General features: G+C 37.2%; 1 protein-coding gene across 1 annotated transcript in view; it reads left to right on the top strand.

Moving 5' to 3' along the window:
- Cntnap5 (contactin associated protein family member 5) overlaps window positions 1–21,979 on the top strand; it is an 824,707-nt gene that overhangs the window by 200,916 nt on the left and 601,812 nt on the right. The window contains exon 3 of the mRNA XM_046463789.2: window positions 14,732–14,925. Within this exon, the coding sequence (XP_046319745.1) occupies window positions 14,732–14,925 (194 nt within the window). The remainder of the gene's footprint in view (window positions 1–14,731; window positions 14,926–21,979) is intronic.

Raw genomic sequence — 21,979 nt, 5'->3', positions numbered from 1 at the left:
CCCCTTTGTTGATTGTTTCCTTTGCTGTACAGAACTTTTAGTTTGACATATTCTCACTCATTGCCAATGAGTCTCACTTATTGCCTTTTTTCTCTGGGCTTTTGGTGTCATATCCAAAAAAGATCATTACTTACCTTGAAAATCAATAAAGAATTTACTGTGAGTGTACTAGCTACTTTTCCTGTGCCATTTTCAATACCCAGGCCTCTATTTCCCCTTCAAATCCTAATGTGCTCTTTTACTCTACAGATTTTCTCATAGTGTCCAATTGCAATGAGCTATTTTAGTTAGACTCATTTCTCTCTCTCCTACAGGGGGGCACTGTGAATCTGTCTGCTCAATTCTACTGTTTAACATAAAATCCCTTCCCTTTCTAAATATCCAAATACCAGGTTGTACATACACATATACACATACATACACACATAACCATATCTTCTAACCTGGATTTAAGTTCTCAATAAGCTGGAGTCAACATATACATTCACTATTTTTATCCCCAGGGAATGAATAGTTTAAAATAGATGAGCAATACTTGACATAAACATATGACTATGAATAAGGTTAAAATCATAGTTCCCATACAAATACAGAATGAACCCATAAAAATGCTCAGCTTGTTAATGAGGGAAGCAGCAAGATAGTGAAGCTTCAAGAAGGGTTTTAATGAACCAGGTATCCAGATATATTTTGAGGGGAAAGCAAAGGGTATTAGAAAAAGTAATTAGGTAGATACAAAACTAGCTAATGTCTGTATTAGGGTTTTCCAGAGGCATAGAACCAATAGGCTACATACAGATATGTAAGAAGAGATTTATTATCGAAATTGACTCACATGAATATCAAGGCTAAGAAGGGTCTGCTACACTTTCTGCAAGTTTTAGAACCAGGGAAAACCAGTGGTATAATTTAGTCTGAACACAAAGACCTGAGAATCTGGGAGCTGCCTATACAAGCCCCAGAACCCAAGGGCTAAAAATGCGAAGCTCTAATGTCCAAGAGCAGAACACTTCAGAAAAGACAGCAAATTCACCTTTACTCTGTCTTTTTATTTTATCTGGTCATTCAAGAAATTGGAGCTTCTGGAAAAAAAATCAGACCTATAATGGGAAATAATATATTACCATTCTTCAGGTTTTCCTTTACCCAATCAAGTTGACACTTTTTTTTTATAAACTTTTTTTTTTGAGAGAGAGAATTTTAATATTTATTTATTTAGTTAGTTTTCAGCGGACACCACAACTTTGTTTATATGTGGTGCTGAGGATCGAACCCGGGCCGCACAGCATGCCAGGCGAGCACGCTACCACTTGAGCCACATCCTCAGCCCTCAAGTTGACACTTTAAACCAATGGTTACCATGCCTTATAGGATAATGAAATTCAGGGGTTAATCTTCTCCATTAGATGGACAATTATAAGTTAACATGTAACTTCATAGGATCTGAGATATAATCTACCAGAAAACAACAAAAACCAAAGATAGCTTTATCTGTCTAGAGAATTAAATGATCACTAATTTGATTTGATAAAAAGATGCCCAGGGTGATAGTGATAGGACACACCATACTTAACGATTTTCAAAATTATTTTAGCTTTTTCCTAACACATCTTATTTATTCATTTGTTCATTTTTCACAGTAATTAATGAATTCCATCTACTATATGCCATCCAACCTTCCACCCCCATATCCTTCTGTTATTCTCTTGGAGATGAAATATAAATTGTAAAACCCATGATTTTTACAAAATTACTTCTAGATCAATAGACACAAGTGTGCTCAATGGCAGGATTACAGCTCATCACTGCTGAGCTATTTCACATGGACAAAGTTCCTTGCAAGTCCCTGGGCAACAAACATGTAAAACTGCTGAATCCCCCAGGAAGCATAGAAACTATTGAGATACATTGATCATAGAAAATCAATGGATGCTTTGCTTCCAGTGTGTTCAAGATATTCCAGTATACACATCTGACTACACTCAGGAAGAAAGTGTACATGTATGGTGAATTTGTCAGTGGCAAATTTTAAGGAAAAAATTCCCAAAGTTTAAGGGAAGAATATAGGAAAGGCCTTACTGGGCAAAGACGACCGATGAGCTTCCTCCAAGCTTTGGTAAAGCAAGTGTAATGAGTTCCATCAATGACACACTAATCTCTCTGAGCCACAAATAAATAAATAAAACACCCTTGAAAACAGCTGTTGACCTGAGCTATTGCTGTGCCAATCAAGATCTGGGAAGTTCACAGCATGAGGAAGGGGATTAGATGGTTAAAACCCAACTGTAATAGTCTCTACACTGCTATCTCATCTGTGGAGGGGATTTGCCAAATGGAATTTTTGTTCTCTCCCTTCCACACACACCCTTTGGCCTCCATCTCATTTCACACGAAGAAAGTGAAAAGCAAGAAAGAGACCTAATTACATTTGAAAAAAAAATAAAATAAAATGACAAAATACATTAAGCTGGGGGTCAGATCACCATTAACTTAGGTTGCCAAGTCAATCTATATAATTGTGGCTTAGGAAGGATCTGTCTTTGTCAAATGTGATTTGTTTTGTGGCAAGAAAGCTTTTGATCGGGCATTAAGTCAGCTGGGCTTTGAGAAGCACTTACTGTCAGCGGGAAGTGCAGGGGCTGGTGGCAGAGCATGAAGCCACTGAGCTGAGCTGTGGCTTAGACCTTGAAAATGAGGGGAAGGATTTAAGTTACTTCACATGATTAAAAGGCAAATAGGAAAAGGCATCTTTTGCCCCACGAGAGGAAAGGTTTATATTTCTCTTTCCCATTCTCTTTTATTTTTTTTTCCAAATACGGTTTGCAAACAGTCATGTTTGCCATTTGTCCCTTGACATTTTAATCCTTCTTCCTCACTTGAATATATTTTGTTGAGATGCTTGCCTGTGTAAGTTGAGATTGTATGTTTCTAGCATGACAATTTTGTTGCCATGGAGAATTTGATTGCTCATGTCAATGCATTTTCAGCTTCCAGGGCTTGTGGATGGGCGAAGAGGCTCAAAGCCCTTGCCTCTCCTTTTGGTACAGAATTTATGCATGTTCCCCACCCCCAATTCCCTTTGGGCAGCACTGGTTAAAAAGCACTAAGGATCTAGGAAAACCTTTGGAAGTTGGTTTTCAGTTTGATGTCACCAGACTAACCATGAGAAGATGAGAATTGGCAGCAATGTAGGAATCAGGGTTAATAAACCCAATTAACATGATATCGGCTCTCTAGGGACTTGTTCCAGATAACCAGGAATAAACACTGAAGGTACAGTTTACAGCAAGTCTAGAATGGCTGCTTGCTAAGGAAAGTACCAGTCTTTCATCTGTACCGATTGACAGATATAGGCATAATACAGATATAATTTGATAGCTTCAAAAAGACAGGGGGTGGTGGCATGGTGGCACACACCTGTAATCCCAAAGGCTTGGGAGGCAGGGGTCAGAGGATTGAAGGTTCTAAACCAGCCTCACCTCAGCAACTTAATGAGGCTGTAAGGCACCTCAAAGTAAAAAATAAAATTAAAAAGAAAAAAAATGCTGGGGATTTGGCTCAGTGGTGAAGCACCCTTGGGTTCAATCCCTGTCTGAAATAAAGAAAAAAAAAGACATTGGGATATGCAGAAATCATTTACTGGATTCTCTGTTCTCCCCTTGAAATGACCTTTCATTCTTCTCAGCATCTCTCTTTCCTTTTATCATGTCTAGCTGCTCCAGGCAGAGTATGCTTTAAAACCTGTTCCCTTTCTTGCCTCATATTCTTCCTCACTACTTGGTGTTCCACAGGGAACTGGTTAGACATGTAAGACCTGAACTTTTACCCAGACTGTCAGATCAGAACCTGTGCTGTCACAAGTGTTGCATTTGCACATTCAAAATTGAGAAGCACCCATTTGATGCATTTCTGCACTTGTGTTCCTTCAATAATTGCCCACATGCCTTATTCACCCTGAATATGTATGGTAAGGGAGGATGGAAAGTGTCAGAATTAGCTAACTTCTTATGGTAAGGAACCAGGTAGAAGCTTCAGTTATCTTTTGTATCATCATGGTAGTACTCGAAAATACTTGATATTACTTTAATTTTTAAAGATGAAGAGATAGACTCGGAGAAGTTAAGTCACTGACTCAAGGATGCACAGATAATTTGAATAGGGCTTGTGTTTGATGCTAGCCTGTCTACTGTATATTAATCAATATATTTATTGATGTAGATATGAAATCTTAATAAGAGTGTGCATTGGTAAAATAGTCACCCCTTCAGCTAATTTTGACATTTCAACCAGTGTATCTAGCATTTTTAAGCACAAAAGACTAAATTTTTCAGACTGGGGGCAGGGGTGCGGGGATTCATATGTGTGTGTCTTCTGAATGGCCATGATTCATACTGCAGGCTCATACACCTGTGGGAACAATGAACCTTAACCTAGATATTTAAACAGCATCCCAATCCTCTTCTACTATTGGGACATCTATAGAACATCAAGAAATGGAAGACAGATCTATTGTAATGGCCATGCTATTTGCCAAACAACACAATGAAGATGGAAGAAGGAAATGGGTTGTATGAATATTTTTGCTCACTAATAGTATAGTGCTTCCAAAATCTAAACTCACCGTTTGGTCCAAAAAAAAGTGATAGAGAAATGAAGGTACTTTACCTCCTTTTTTTTTTTTTTTTTTTTTTTGATGGCTGATCATTTCCCTTGAAGGTTCAAGTTGACATTATTTCTAAGTAGCACCCCATAAAAAGGCTAGCTCAATGAATCACCAACCTGATGCCTTTAATACTTTGCAGAGAGACAAAAGCTTCTTCAGTTCACCAGCTCATTATAGTTAATTATAAACTTAAAAACCTTATAATGGGATTAAGAGAAGGATTATTAATGTCTTATTTTTCTCTAGTGATTGACAGTTTACACTACCAAGTTTGCAATATGTGTCACAATCAGGAGTAAGTAAGATGCAGTTCTATCCTACTTAACAAGGACACATTCTGAAAAGTGTGTCATAATTGGTTTCAGCCTTGCAAAACATTTTAGGTTATGCTTGCACAAGCCTACATAGTAAGATCAACTCAACTGGCCTCTCAGTGCAATCAAAAGATGCAATAAATCCTAAATGTATGAGAATACTACAATTATAACATGGAGAACTTCTTTACAGTAAACTTTTAGAATAAGTATCCTACTTATTTTAGAATACACTGTAAAATAATAATGAAATGCATAGTACCTTAAATATATGAGCCAGTAACATGGTCTTTTATTATCAAGTAGTTTCTACTATATATGATTGTCTGTGTTATATGTTTATGTGCCTTGAAGTGCCATAGGTTTGTTTATACCAGCATCACCACAATGATGTGAGTAATGTTTTCTACCACGAAATGACAAGGGCTATGAACTCACTATGTACTAGCAATTATTAGCTCTGTTATAATCTTAAGGAACCACCATCATATATGTGGACCATGGTTGGCCAAAGGGCTGCTGTATGGCACATGACTGTGTCTTTGAATCACACATTGAAAGTGCATATTCTCACTTTGTCTAATCTGGAGTAGTTAGGTAGGATCCACTTGATCTGTTTACTCTGCTAGAAATCTTTTATTTAAATGTTTCAAACTGACTGTTCTCAGTTATAGTCATCAATGCTATTGTTTGTTTATGTTTGTACTTCATGTTTCTAATCAATGTGCAAGTTTGATAAAAATCCAGATTTTATCAAAGACTCCTTATCATGTGTTTGGTGAAGTAATTGTTTCTAATGAATCTCCATCACAAAAATGTCCATAACAATCAGATCATTTTCTAGGGCATCTTTATTATCCTTTTCTAGGGCATCTTTATTAGCATTCATCCGAGTACAAATAACAGAAAATCCAGATCACATTGCTCAAAAAAAAAAAAAAAAAGATCTTTGAGATTAAGTACACAGAGATTGACAGACATCCCTATTTATATTTCTGGGTTAGGGTGGTTACAAGAGTATAGGCTATCCTATAGGCTAAAGATTCCTTTTGTGAAATTGTGTTGCTTGTTTGGGTTTCTACTTTTTTTTTCCCTGAACTGAGATTGAACCCAGGGCCTCATGCATGGTAGGCAGACATTATACCACTAAGCTATATCCCAATTCCTGTTTTGTGAGGGTTTTTTTTTATCTCTATGTTATAGTTTTGCATCATAACAATATAAAAATTAAAAATAAAATTTACTACTCTTCATAAAAGGGAGTTTACAGGGTTGGTTCCTGGGCTTGTAACTCAGTTCAGCAATACTATCTTCGGTGTCACGGATATCCTGGAGCAGATATGCCTGTCCCCTCTCAGCCAGGCACAATGTGCTCTGGATTTGCATCCTGGATTTGCTTTCAAACACCAAAGTGGTATACAGCAGTGTGATGAATGTCATTTAGGAACCTGACAGAAACACACATTTTCTGGACTCCTATAAACCAACTATACTAGCAATGGTAGGACCTGAAACCTCTTTCCCTAGATTTCCCAAGTTATTTGGATGCTCATAAAAATTGGGATCCATCAATTAAAACATTAAATTCTTCCAGAACCCAAAACCCAACCTTTCTCCCACTTCACCAGCAGTTTGTTCTCATGAACAAGTACTCATAATTTGATTGTATTTCTACTCCTGAAAGGAATCAGCTACCAAGGGGCATGGAAGTACTATGACCAACTTTAGTCTTATCATCTCATAGAGAGTAAGAAAACAATTATATTTATAGACCATGCCTATAAATTTACATTTTCTCTCTTTTTCCTGTCTTTTACCTTTCCCTGTCTTCCAAAACATTGCTTGTAAATGACTTTAGTGGGATAGCTTTTGATTTGCATTCTACTCTCTAACTCTATCCCCTGCCCTGCCCTGCACCCATTTTGTTGTGCCGCAGTCTGGCTGGGCACACAATCACGAGCCACTACACAGCTTGTAGATTCAAACAGCAACTCTTTATTCCCGAACTCACCCCAGCCGTCTACAATCACGTTCTGGGGAAATCCACGTTCTCTGCCCAAATCCACCTCCACTGGGCTTCTATCTCCCAAAATATACTGTCTGAATCCTGTGAGAACTCAAGGGGAACTCAGGCAGCAGGATACGCCCTATTCCCAGCAGGAATAATCTTAAACCTTAAACCTGGAACCTAAACTGGGAACTCCCTAAACACGATTATCTTAAACCAGGAACACCCTAATCCGCCTTGGTCCTTGAGCAAGGTCACCTACATTCAATGTCACTGCAATATGGGGTACGCTGGCAAGGAAATTGTCATACCTACTTGGCTAATGGCTCCCAGCATTGTTGGGTTATATTACACATCTTTAAGCCAAAGTGTAACTTTCTGATGGAGGTTTTAATTGATGACCGAGTTTCTCTTTTGTATAAAAAGGTACACCCAAAAGGAAGATTTTGTTATAATGAAGTTAAACACATGTATGTTTAATCATTTTGTATCCATAGTGATGACATTGATGAGCTGATATATACTATTTTATTTGATCCTTGGTAGGATAGACACCCAATACATAACATGGAAGTACAAAAATAACTTGTCCATAGTTCCTAAGGAAGAAAGCAACACTTTTAACTCAAACACTAGACTAGACTGGGCCCTTCCTTTCAAATATAATTGCTTCAAGAAACTAGGTTAAATCTAGTATGCCCAACTGTGGACAAAGTGTGTTGCTCATGAAAGAATTGCTTTAAGTGGCAATTCTAACAGTATGATAACTGCAGTTTCCAATGACTTCCAATTCCACTTCTTGATTTTCTCTTAAAAGATATTTGAGTGATTTTTTTCTCTATATACCTAAAAACAGGAAGACTATCTTACCCTGTTGTTAAATCTTCTATACTATTTTGTTCATGGATGGAACTCAATAATTGTAAAATCCATTAAATAAGGTATAGATAAGCTACCAAAATCCACTAAGAATCCCTTAGGCCTGAGCAAGAGACGGATAGAGTTAGAGTTTATTGATTTGACAAATTAAAGTAGAGTAAGCTTCCACCCATTTTATGAGAGAAATCTTAGAGCAACATTGTTCAATAAAAACTTCTGTGAGGACAGAGTCACCAAGTACCAGCCAACAGAATACCCACTCATCACACAGGTATTGAAAACTAGAATGTGGCTGATGTGCCCAAGGTATCAAATCTTTTTTCATTTAAATTATTTAGCTTAAATTCAAATATCATCTACCATTTTGAACAACCAGCTCTAAAATCTTCAATTTTTATATACATGACCTTCTCACCTAAGTTTTAAAAAGTGTCTGGATTCTTTTTATTCATATATGAATTAGTCCTAAATCTGAGAATGCATAAATGTGAGATACTCTTCCTTGGGATTAAATTCCAAATCTCCTGAGTGTCAGATGTCCTTTCCTGATCCATCACAACCTTGGTGGCTCCAGTCTTTAAAAAGGAATGTCCTTTTTGGAGGACATCACTGCCAAATAGCCTGGACCATGAGCATCCTTCAAAATAATACAGCTTTCTGGCTGGCAGTTTAGCTCAGTGGTAGAGTGCTTGCCTAATGTGCACAAGGTACCCTTGATTCAATTCTCAGTACTACAAAGATACAGCAATAAAAAATCAGGAACACTGTTGCTTTCTCATTACAGATATAAACAGGCGAGAAGCCAAGTACATCCATTGTCACAGAGGCTGTCATTGACCACATCCCTCAGACTTCACCACATTGTTCCAAAACCTGCATCTTAAAAACTGTTTTCTTTCAGAGCTGAACTGATATGAAAAGTCTTCTTGAAGTAATAGATAATGGATGTTCCATAGGGACCAGGTGTGCGGCAAACAGGATGAGGCAGAGGTTGGGGAATCTGGCAAGAATGTAGTCTCTGCTGAAGTCTAGTTTCTTCTGGATGCCAAGAGGATGTTCTAGACCACAGACTACAACCTGAAGTCAGTCATGCCTTAAGACTACAGGACTGATATTTTCATCCTTCTATTGGTCTTAAAGTGATTAAGATACAGGTAAAAGAAGAGATGGCTTCTCAAGCAAGAAGTCTACTTTTTGGTCAAGGGAAAATCTCTGTGAAGGGTATGGCTTGAGTTGTCAGATAGCACCCATAGCTGGGGAATGGAACTACCTGTTAGGGTTGGTCTTGGTGGAGCTCCAAGAACATCGCTGGCAGAACCCCTTCCCACCCTGTTTGTTTCATCTCCTCCTTTCTGCCCAAGATCTTTGTCTCCGTGCTTTCAACACTATTTCTCCAGCAGGACTCAGTCACTAACCAACAAGAGTTGGTGTTTAAATGCTATAGCATATTCCCCCTTGGGTGAGATAATACTCAGGAGCATCCTACACAGGTGGAAGTATACTTACCCACAGACATGAGAGCTTAATGATGTTCCATGGGTCTCCCTTGATCTCTTCTATGTCTCATCTCTGTCACATTCTCTTGGCCTTCTGGGGTCATTTCTCAAATGAACTACATGCATTCAAATCTTTATCTCAAAATTGACATCCACGGAATTTAAACTAACTCATACAAAGAACCACTCCTTCCAACCTTGGTCTTGAGGCATCCCATGGTGTTTCTGATCAAGATCCAACTTTCTTTCCTTTTTAAAAGTCCTTGGTCTTTGTATAGGATCTCTAGCCAGTGCCAGGCTGCAGCATCCAGTTCCATTGAACCTGCCCATTTGCAGAAGAAAGATGCTACATATTCTAGCCAACAGCTTTCCAGTCTCTAAGATCCCTGTCCAGACAAAGATCCTGTGATGCATGGTTGGTAGCAATCTTAGGGAAGAGCAGGAAGCCCTCCCGAATACTGTGAGCATATATGTGAATGGCATCATCACTCTTCCACACACTATATTAAATATTTATGTGAGAACTCTCTGCTTTATTCATTACCATTAGTAGGTAGATTTTTTTCTTAGAAATCTCACACCTTAGTTTACAGGAGCATCAACTGTTTTATAACTAAAGATGTAACAAATACTACAAGCTGGTTTCTCATTCATTTGTGAGAATATGCAAGTAAGTCTATAGGGAATTTTGTAAAATGGGAGTGAAAGCATGTGAATGGGACACTTATTCTCTATAGGGGCTTATTTTAGGGATTGAAAAAAGAAAAACTGGCCAAGCTATTGCTCAAAACAAATTATGTAGGAAAATGCTATATGTTGTGTGTGACTATTTCAGCTCCATCTTGTCTTGTACTAAATGGACTGTGTTTGAACAATAGCATTGAAATATCTCTTAGGAAAGACCTGTATATAATCCATTTATTGCCCATTTTCAATGTGTGACATCAATCAATTATCATTTCTCTTTCTGAACTAGAAGTGGAAATCACTATAGAAACAGAGGAATTTCTGCTTTTTCTACAAGTTATTCTGTTTCATGTTAAAATCCTACCCTGAAATCTGAAGTTTGGAAATTCACTGGTCAGGAGTTGGGAGACTTATGTTTCTTGGCTTATCTTAAAACATGCTTAGAATTCATCATGAGAGTTTTCCCTTGCTTGCATAAGACTAGTCTCTGTTAAAAGCTTTAGAACTAGAAATCAGAAGAACTGGGTTGAAGTGCTTTCTCCAGACATATGACTTGGACCTAATTCTTGGCCCTAAAAAAAAAGGAAATTAAAAATATTACTGCTGCTTGCCATAAGAATCCAGAGAGAGATGGAAAACAACATGAAGTGTGAATTACAGCTCCAGTGAGAACGGCTATTAAGAGGGAGAAGAAAGATGAGCATGAGAAGGATTTGTCACTGCTGTTGAGAGGTACTTTGCAGCAGAGTCAAAGCTTTGGTGCTGGATCTGGTTTTCTGGGTTTGAATCCCATGCTTGGCCACGTATTGATTGCATGGTCTCGGAAAAGCTTCCCAAACATTCTGGCTATGTTATTGAGCAAAAATGAGAACAGCTCATCTAATTTAGTAACCTCAGGAGCAGAAATGACTCTTGTGCCAGTTCTTCTGACTTTATGTCCAGCATCTCCTTACTCCAATTTTCCCCAAAAGTCAAATTATTGAGGGCATAGATGATGAGGCTTAGAGTATGCTAGAAATAAACTAAGACATTGCCTCCAAGTCATCTCTATTTCTGTGTTTGAGAAACTATTGAAAAATCCTGAATGCAATAAAAATCTAAGGTGAGACGATTTTTTCTTTTAAATTTAAATTTCCATGACATGCTTTCAGTGCAGGATTTACGGGATTGTTTGTAGTTAATAGTTATGAAGACTTCAAACACAATTACAGACAACACTGCCTTTGTTAACATCTTCAACTTACTAAATACACACTTTTGTATGTATGTTTCAACCCCAATTTAGAAATAACCCCAAAACAGGATGCTAGTGTGCATGTGGTGTGTCTTTAAAGAAACTACAAATAGTATCTTCAGGCCACTCTGGTCATTTGTGAAAACACAGTTATTGTTTGGTGGAAGGAACAAAATGTTTGCCATAGCAACCACAGCAACCCTGGGTATTTCTCCTATTAGCTGTAATGCAGGAAGCATCTTCAACAGAAGGGAGAGAGTCCTTGGCAATTATCACCTAGGGAGCAGACCTTCATCCAAAGTGCTGAAGATGAAGCTCTTGGGTCCAGAACATTCTTAACATGATGTGTTAATGAATGCTAACAGCAACTATTCCACTTTGGTTAATTTCAGGAGGATTAATAAGCTAAGTTTTTTTTTTTTTTCCTGCTGGGCAAAAGGTAGATGTGATTTTCTTTAGACAAATTTGAACGAATCTTTTTAGTGATAAATCTTCCTCTATTTTTTGTTTTATTTTGTTTTGGTTAAGGTTTGGGTCCACTTTTTATGACTTTATTGTTTTGTGAGGGAAAATTCTGTTCATATCACTTTCTCCTTTCCATCCTTAATATAAATTCTTATTATATGATAATTATAACAAATAAGTTAAAAAAATTAAAGCATGAGTAAGAAGTCCAATTTTAATCAATTGGAACTAAAAGAGAAATGGCTACAGCTTGAGAATTTTTAATTCAAAAATAGTGACAATCACTCAAAATGGCAAAAGTCCTATATTTTACCATGAAGTCTCAAATTCTATAGATATTATTTTATTTTTTATTTTTTCTGTATATTTTTCTTATGCAATAAATCACATGTAATAAGGCTATCAGTTTATTTAAAAGAGACATGCTAGGAAAAAACATTGCATGCAAAAAGCATAAAAGTAGAAAATCATTAATATTTTAACTACTCAGAAGAAATCACATTATAAATTCATTTTCTACCATATTTTAATTTTGTTGAGATAGTGCTGTTTAAACAACATTGCCTCCCTCTACACACAAACATAATAAGAATAAAGAAACTTGTAAAATGGGCAGCAAGATGAGTAAAAAGAATAATTTTGGATTTCTTGGAAATATAAAAGATCTTCCTTTCTATCAGTTTTAAGTTAGGGGAAGATGGAGGGGATTGAGGTTTATAAACATATTGGACCAGACAATGTTGGTGATAAACACATATTTTTATAGTTGGTACTTTGGAGGCTGGTTCAAAAACCCAGTGACTTTCCACTGTTACTGGTTTTCTGGGGTTTAGAAGTATTATTATTTTTTGGTTGCAGAGTAACCCCAAATAGTTGTGTTACCTCTGTGCTTTAATTCTAGTTGCCAAGTGTTCTAAACTTGCTAATTCTGAGTTTCTTCAACTGTACAGTATGGATAACGATATTTACTCGTTTGGATACTGAGTAGGTATTGAAGGAGGCTAATCTGTAGTATCAAATAAATTCTAATGTGCAATGACTTAAATACCAGACATGTTCAGTTCCTTTCCATGGCGTAGGTCAGTGCAGCTATGTGCAAGTTAACAAATGCTTTCCGCCATGTACCAGTACAGGGATCCAGGTTCTTTCTTTCCTGTCATGTTACCAACATCTTGGATCTTGTAAACTGCCTCCATTGATGGTGGGGAGGAGGAAGGGGCAGAAGCAGGCTGCCTAGAAGTGCCACATCTTATTCCCACTCACATTTCTATTGGAGGGAATTTGGTTATATCCCTATTAATATGGGAACTGAAAAACATTATTAGGCCATGCACCCAATACAGTCCTATTTCTACAGAAAAAAAAACAGATAAGTACTTTAATATCAGAAATTCCTGCTATTGTGTACATGTCTTGTAAAACACTTGATAAAATACAAAATACACAATAGGTGCTCAGTACTTTCCCTCCTTTTGCTTTTCCAGTATTTAAATATTTTTAGGGAGGATGGGAAAAACAAAAACAAAATATACTTTTATCAAATTAGATTCCTGAAGGCTAGCTATTTACTGAAAGGAAGTCAACCATACCTTGTCATATTTACCTTATGGTTAGAATAAGTTCTACCATATGTCCTCTGTCTTCTGTGTCTGTATGTCCATCCCTGCCCACCGAGAGACTGTACTGTAGGCATACAGCTCAGAAAATCATTCAGTTGCCAAGAAGAGGCCCAAGTGACCTCTCTTCCAATGCATGGAGGAAAACTAGACCAGATCATCATTACAATTATTTCCAATGACAAAATTTCAAAGACAAATGAATTTATAAATGATTCCTCTAAATTAAAATTTTAATGAACTCTCCACCCTGATGTCTTGTGCAAAGTGGTTAACACAGGAGTTGGTTGGGGACCATCCCTATCTATGATATAAAAGAATCAGTGATAGCTCCCCTCAGACTTTAGAGTATTTGGGAAGTAGAAGTGCATATTGACTTCTGTGGGCTCACATAAAATGGAAACAGGAAACTGAAGACCACAAGTCTTCCAATTAAGTGAGAGTGCATATTGATCTTCTGCAAAGTTCAAGTGTGATGAATAATGAAATTCTGGAACAAAAAGCCTTCTGACATGTTAGAATATTCCTATGTGTCTAGTACACTGAAATGCACATGGGTCCCATACTGTCGGGCTCTCTCCTGTCTCTGAGGTTTGTGTGTGCTCTTCCTTCTGGTCTGGTTGATACTTATGTAACTTTCCCCTTTATTTCTGGATGTGTTGTGCCTTGCTTCAGATTTTAATATCTTTCAGTATCTTTAGAAGGACTTTCTCATCATCTCCTGAGGCATTCTGTCCTCTGGGCTCCTACAGGAACTTGTATTTACCTTTTGGGAGGGTTTCTTTCACATTGTGTTCCACATTTTTGTTTCCATAATATCCATCTGTCTCTCTCCCTCCACCCTGAACCACCCAGGACGGTCCTGTTACTCAAAAAAAAAAAAAAATGTGGTATGAAGGAATGATGTCCCTCAAAAGGCTTGATCAGTGTCCTTTTATCTTTGTATATAGGATACACATATCTGCTCTGTGTCTGGTCCATAGAAATAATTTGAAGAAAAGAACGGAAGAAGAGAAGGAAGGAAAGAGAGAAATAAAAAAAGATATCAGTCAGAGAGAGAGGACATAGGGCTAGTTTGTGTCAGGATAGAGTTTTAAGAAAGAAATAGGACAAACCCCTCTAGGAATTCATTAGATGGAAGCTATGATGACTGGCAGATACAGCATTCAAAATGAATCTTAAGCCATAAGGATAAAAATTTGTTGTAAAAATAGCAGGACGATAAATACAGAGACAGGGAAGGGAAGGGCATGTTGAGGTGATGGCGTCTTCATTGAACACCGTTTCATTGATCTTTGGCAGTTGAAAGTTGTAGCTATGTGAGATGTGACTCCAACTCTCTCCCTTCATCTCTCTGATGCTGTTCCAGGAACTGGTGGCTGGTCCCCAGCAGATTCCAATGCTCAACAGTGGCTGCAGATGGACTTGGGAAACAGAGTGGAGATTACAGCCGTGGCCACACAGGGAAGATACGGAAGCTCTGACTGGGTGACGAGTTATAGCCTGATGTTCAGTGACACAGGACGCAACTGGAAACAATACAAACAAGAAGACAGCATCTGGGTAGGACACTGTTTTCTCTCCCCATGAATAAAACTGAGATGCGCCGGTGGTAACCAGTGGGTGCTTCTGTCATTTTCCTACACCCAGATTGTTGGTGGCTTAATAACCATCAAGAGCTGATTCAGAAATAATTTGGTCATGAATCAGCCTTGACTCCAGCATGGCTGTGTCGTTCCTGGGGAAACTGGGTGTCTGCTGTGCAGTTTACTGTGTTCCTCCATTTCTGGCATCTTGAGTAATCATCTCTAACAGAGAATTATACCAACAAAGTCTGATTGTTCATGAGATGGCATTCGTTTACTATTTATCTGTTGTTTGTTTATTATGTACCATAATCCCTTGTAACAACCTAATTGACTTGGTTAAGTCAGTTGCCCAAAATTACCCAATTTGTGCACTTTGGCCAAAGATTCTTAATTCTTGTTTGACTTTAAATCTCAGTGATGAACACTCTGGATCTAAGATTTGAAAGCCACTGGAAAGGGTTAGAAATATGAAATAAATTACACACTTTAGAATTACACTGAATTATAAACAATCTTCAGCTTAGAGAAGGAGTGTTTGCTCCAAGTTGCAAAGCGGAACTTTCTTCCCATCTCCCCATCCTCACACTCTTGAACTCAGTATTGTTATGAGGCTGTCAGCAGATTGTAAGTGGAAAGGAACAAGGAGAGGCACAAAGAAAACTTTCCTGCCTTTGGAAACTCTTGCTCATGAATAAAACAGTGGGTTAGTCTATGCTGCTTTTAGTTTACTGGGGGAAAAAAAATCACCATTACTTTCTAAATGCATAAAAAATGTGAAGATTTGGCCATTGATAAAACAAACAACAAACAAACAAAAAACTCTTCCCTAATCAGAATCTCCCTACTTGCCTCCCTGTGAAATCAATGACAACTAGAATTTTAAATTGCTGTCATTTTCATGTGCATGTTTCTGTATTAGCTCCACTTTTGGGAAAAAAAAAAAAAACTTTCTGTTTTGGATTCACTATTATTTGCCAATTGCCAGGCATTCACCACTCCAGGTTCTAATTGAACATAGTAGTAAATTAACGATGAAGATTGATCATAGCAGAATCTTGAGAACACTACTATTGCCATTTTTTTATTGTCATTAGTACTATGAGGTTGTAATATTCATAGAAGGCATGGGTTTTCTTCAGTTTTAAAAATAGTTTTTTGAAGACCTTTTTTTCATCTCAGTGTTGAAGGCACCATAATTTTTTATAAATTTCTGTTTGGTTTTATTTTGAGTTTGAACTGAGAAATGAGCACACCTTCAATTTTGAGGAACAATTTTAAGATTTTATGTTGACTTTCGAGGGACAAATAGATGTGGGGTTATTTATTTTCTCTGGCATTTTCAATCAGAACCGGTTGTTTTTCAGATGGAGCTGCAGTTTTTGAGTTATCTAGTCTCAATTTTTTTTTTAAACTCCAAGTTTCATTTTCTTCAGAATCAAATGACCTGCTTTCAGCCTACTCTCTGGATCAGGATGTATTTCAAGGGATGACAATTTCTCCGGGCTTGGGGACAGCTGGCACAAGGTCTCTTCCATGTCCATGCTCCTATTAGTTACTTGTATTTCCAAGAAATTTCAACTCCTTAAAGACAGAAGTCTCTCTTTCATGTTTCTATACAGCCCCTGGGCCTGATTTTAGTGGACATATGAGGCTCATTTTAGGAAGGTTATTAGAACTGCAGAATGACTAAGACTCTTAGAATTGGAGAGGGGGTAGAAGGAGGAGACTATCCCATCCTATACTTCATACCCCAAACAGCTTCAACATTACTGAATAGGTAAAGGATGCCAGGCAGCAGGGCAGGAGAGGTACAAGATCCTGTGTGCAGCAAGGCAGAGAATTCCAGTTGCAGCATGCCCAGAGATGTTCACAATGCCTGCAGGGCACTTAGGAAACAGGCAGCTTTAGGACCAGCTTGTCAGCTGCAAACACTGGGAGGAGTGGTGATTCCAGAAGAGGTAATCACAATTTCCAATTTAAAGTATAAAATACAGTGACATTTGGCAGGAACACCATAAGTCATGGTATCTGCAAAAAAAAAAAAAAAATGGGTGTCCACTTATACTAACACTAGGAAAACTAACAAACCATTACATCAATGAGATGTCACGTTTACACACTAATGTATGTGTGTGTGGGAGTGTGTATGTGTGTGTGAGAATATGTGATTCTATAAACTCTGGTGATTTGTTTTTCATATCTCCATGAACAAGAGGCTTGCCATCACAGTGATCAATCCAAGCTCAAAACTGATGGCACCATGATTAAAAACTAAGATTTATTCTTAAATATATCTGTAGTTTGTTTATCCTTTACCCCAGTTATTTTTTTTTTTAATTTCATATATACATGTATATAAATTTATGTATGTATATATATGAATCTCTCTCACTTTAATTGTTAGATAAGTAAGCACTAATCTTTGAGATAATATTAAGTATAACTGTTTAATTTACACAGTGCTGATTATAAAAATGAGGAAACAGGGCTGGGGTAGTAGCTCAGTGGAAAAGTGCTTGTCTAGTATGTGTGAGGCACTGGGTTTGATCCTAAGCACAACATAAATAAAATAAAATAAGATAATAAAATAAAGTTATTATATCCATCTACAACTAAAAATATTTTTTAAGTGAGAAAACACCATTAAGAGCTAACTGTGTTTGTGAATGTTGTCAATGTTGCTTAAAGTGTCTGAAACTGTTTAGCAGCATCTATTGAATCCAAATTGAGGATGTTTTACAAACATTTCACAAATATATGTAAAATCTGCTTTGTGACTAATGCTCATTGATACTTGTGTCAGACTATGCTGTTGCATAAAAGAGATTACAGTTTTTCTTTTTACTTTTTATTTTCAACTTAGAAGGCTATGGATTCACAAAAGCTTAGCCTTATAAGCAAAGTAAAAGCAACAGCCAAACAAGAGGTTTAGGTAAAGCTGTGTAAATGGTTTCAGTTTAACTTTTCAGAGAAAAAGCCAAGACTTGAAAACATCAATAATAAGTACAAACTTAATTAAGGAGAGTATACCAAGGAGATAATCTCTTGAACACATATTTTCACTTGGTCTTTTTCAGAGCCTCAAGTTTTTGATGTGATAGAGTTTATAATGCTTTTTAAAAATTATTTATCAAATAATACAAATACAGCACATTTTGTGAATAGTACATCAATTTACCAAATCTTGAAGATTTTATTTTATTTTACAAAGTTCATTTCAGGACAGGAATCTTTAAAAAATACTTTTCCTACATATAGTAACAAATCTTCATGCCCTGATAAGTCAATTTGGAGAGTTTCTGATTTGACACTGAATGAAATGTTTATGAATAAGACCAACGAGCAATTGTTTAATGATGTACCATGATACATGAACAAGAGTTCCTGCCTCACTAAATAATCAGGCATGAAAGCGTCACAGGAACAAAATTAGCAGATCAAAAATTTCTTCTTGTTTGGTGTGAAGATATTTTGAAGCAAGATAGATACTAAAATTCTAACTCCAAGAAGCAATGTAAATCTTTTGTTTGGTAATGTGGAAAATTTTATTTGGAATTAAGAGAACCTCTTAATTAAATCCTCTCAGACCACTTCCTGTCTCCATTCACCTTGAAACATACATCACAAGAAACACTTACTGTTCTTGTTATGCATATGTATACATATAGATAACTTTTCTTTCCTGAGTTCTTTGTGTTTCAAGTGTCCAGACCCTTCATGAATCCCTGTAGGGGTCCTACATACAAAGAAGGGTATGTGAAAACTCATTCCCCTCTCTGAGCATTGACATGTTATTTTCTAACACTTATCAGTCTTAAATTTTGAACACTTACTTTATAATAATCAAATTATTGAGATCCCCTTCTCAATCAAGTTTAGCATTCAGATCTTTACTGAGGTATAATAAATATCATATTCACCTTCCCCGCCTCCTTTAACATATGTATCAAAAAACTCACATAAAATGTCACTGTAATACAAGTTCAGCTCTATCCTACTTAGAGACTTCAATGTTATCTAAAAACTTACACTCTCTTTTTTTGAATATACAAACTTAACACAAAATAGATATTGAAGGCAAATTTTGAGAAACCTGAACTTTCACATTTCTCTTTTGCCCAATAATTTGCCTTTTCTAAGTACAGTCTCATAATATCAGTGGCAAAGTTAGTCTTGTACTTGTAAAACAATTTACTTTATTTGACTTGTGCAATTATAATCTGATGAACCCCTTTAAGTTACTGATTAGAAGCAAACATTTGATGCTGGTAGATTCCTCTGAATTGACAGTGAAGATATTAGCTGATTCTATTTTACTGATGTATCCACTTATGTCTTCCTAGTCTCCATTTAATTAGTCACTTTCAAGCAGTCTGTGCTGATGCAAGCCCATATTCTAATCTTCCCTATGTGATAACATGGAGAATCATGAGTGAGAGATGCAATGATCATAGTGACATGGGATCATAGTGACTGGGGAAGGAAAAGAAGTTAAAGAATTGTGTCCATGACTGAAACAAGGCCTTTTGCAAGGCTGGTACTTATATAGGAAATGATAGCATCTCAGAATTCAACATTTAAACATTCATAGTGAATTCTTTTGCTTCTTTTGAGTGTCTGTATCCTGGGATTCTGAATGCATTGCTACAGTTCCTCTTTATCTTACACTCAATAAAGGTAGGCACTCAGCTAAGATAATGAAGGAGATTAGTTAAGTTTCTTCTGTGATCCTAATGAGTTGCTTTTATTTTACAGAAGAAGAAAATGAGGTTTCAAGAGGTCAAGATCTCAGCCCATATCTCATAAGTAGTGAAGTGATGGGGCCAATTTACAACCCTAGCTCTGTCTGTCCATAAAGCCTAAGCAATTAAATTATTATATAATATTTCAGCCATTGTTGAAAACATGACAATTGTCAACCCATATTATCTTATAAAGGAGCTGGAACAACCTGAACTGAGATTCAGAACACATTCTGCTCCATGATAATCTAAGCCAAAATGGAAACTGAAGGCCACCCTGGACTAACTGACATGGTGACTTCATGGGAAGACCTGGCGAGCAAAGAGATTCCTAGAATGGAACCCCAGTTGGTTTCTCACACAATGTGGACACAAAAATGTCTCATTATCATCTCCTACAGAATGGTTCTTTGCTTCTTTTCATAGCAAGGATGTTTATCCCTTCCCCTCTCTGCCACAATTCCCCTACTACCAGAAAAGCTGTTCCCCTCCAGCCCAGTGTCCCAACATACTCAACAGCATTCCATATGGCTGATTTTTAACCCTACACTAGCACTTCATATAAGATCTTGTATCTTATTAATGCTCAGTTTGCCTCTCCCCAAACAAGACCCATCAAGTCCTATACCATGGAATCTTTTGGACCATGCAATATGATGGCCTCTGATCTCCTGTAGCTCTCCGGAATCTGTCAACAGAGAGGGCCTGCATTCATTACCCGGCATATTCCCACACAGAGGTCAATTGAAAGAATGGATTATACATTTTAGTCATCAGTTCCCCGATTTCATCCTTGAGTGACTTCCAAATTCTCTGGGAGATGCTCTCCTATCTTCGTGATTTATACACATTTATTCTGCCAATTTAGCTTAGAACTTCCTGAGTATTGATCACTGTTTGATATAGTATTTTAAGCCTACCAATTTCAGAAAACAATTTGAGAGGGAGAATCTCATTACCATCAACATATATCTTTTAAGCTCTCATTATACGGCAAGCACCACACTAGTTGCTGGGCATACTAAGGGACTTAAGATGTGGTCCCTTCCTCCCCTGAATGCATAGGATGATTAATGAGAGAAATAAATGACACTTCGACACAACATGTGCTTATGTGAATAGTGCTGATGGCAGTTCACATGTGCAAAGCTGTTGGAAAGGGTGTGCCTGGGAGTGCATGACTGGCAGGGACTTAGATGAGTTTAATGGGCAGGGACCATGTTTAAGTTTCTTTGGCTTCTCAGCAGTTACAGAGTGTTTTATGCCTAATACAAATTCAGTCAGTGTAAGAAGACAGGAAAATAAAATGATAGGAAGGGAGAAACATTCACAGCAAGAAAAAATTAGTATAAGAAGCCCTACAGGAAGATATCAAATTGCATTTGAAACACAAAGAAATAATAAATTCAGATACAAGATTTCCCAGACCAGTAATACAAGATAAATCTGAAGAGGGAGACTTGACAGAATGTATATACCAGTACCATCTTTTTTAAGCTATCATCTAAGAGTGTTGTGTCATTTGTTAGCCATTTTGTTTTAACACTTTGTTGGTTGATAACAAAGGCTACATGCAGGAATCTGCTATTAAATATATTTGCCATGATTTTGTTAATAGCTCTCTCATTTGTTCTTTCACACATATAAACTTTTAAAACAGAGATTAATTAATAGTTGGACTTAATTAAAAGCTCAATAAGAACTTAGCATACAGAGGATCTAGCTTCAGATTTAATGGAGTCCTCCAGTACAAAAGTAATTTATCACCATGTGACAAACCAACAGAAAATAGGGTCAGAGGTAAACACAGAGGCTTTTGATTAAGGCCAGCTTCCAGTTGCACTAGCAGTTGCTTCATCGACCTTGGAAATGTAACTTAGCCTCTCTATATTGAAATTTTTTTCCCTTTTAGGGAAGGTGTATATCTAGAATCTTCCAGATCCAGATCCATTGCATATGTTCTTCTATACTGCCTTGCTTAGACTTCCTGGTTATGGACCATCCTGTGTGTACAGTGGAAAATACATGGAGATGAAGTTTGGACTTCTCTATGGAACCAGTTTAAGACAATCCAGTAAAGACCCTCAAAGCCCAGTATTCTTCTTCAGTTGCCCCAGTGGTTCTGTCCTTAGTTCTTTGGCTGACCTTAGATGGTCTTATTGCTGGATGAAACACCACGGAAAGAAGGAAGAGAGAACAACTATCCAATGAGCACTGGGAAAGCAACGGCTGGTCTTTGCCCCAGCATCAGCAGGATTCCCTCCAGCCCTCTGGTTCCACACTTAG

The sequence above is a fragment of the Marmota monax genome, unplaced genomic scaffold (genome assembly GCF_021218885.2).
Source record: "Marmota monax isolate L192 unplaced genomic scaffold, Marmota_monax_Labrador192_F-V1.1 WCK01_AAM20220418_F8-fsc00034, whole genome shotgun sequence".
NCBI lineage: Eukaryota > Metazoa > Chordata > Mammalia > Rodentia > Sciuridae > Marmota > Marmota monax.
The sequence above is the reverse complement of the archived record's forward strand: the minus strand, read 5'-3'. Positions and strand labels throughout refer to the sequence as shown.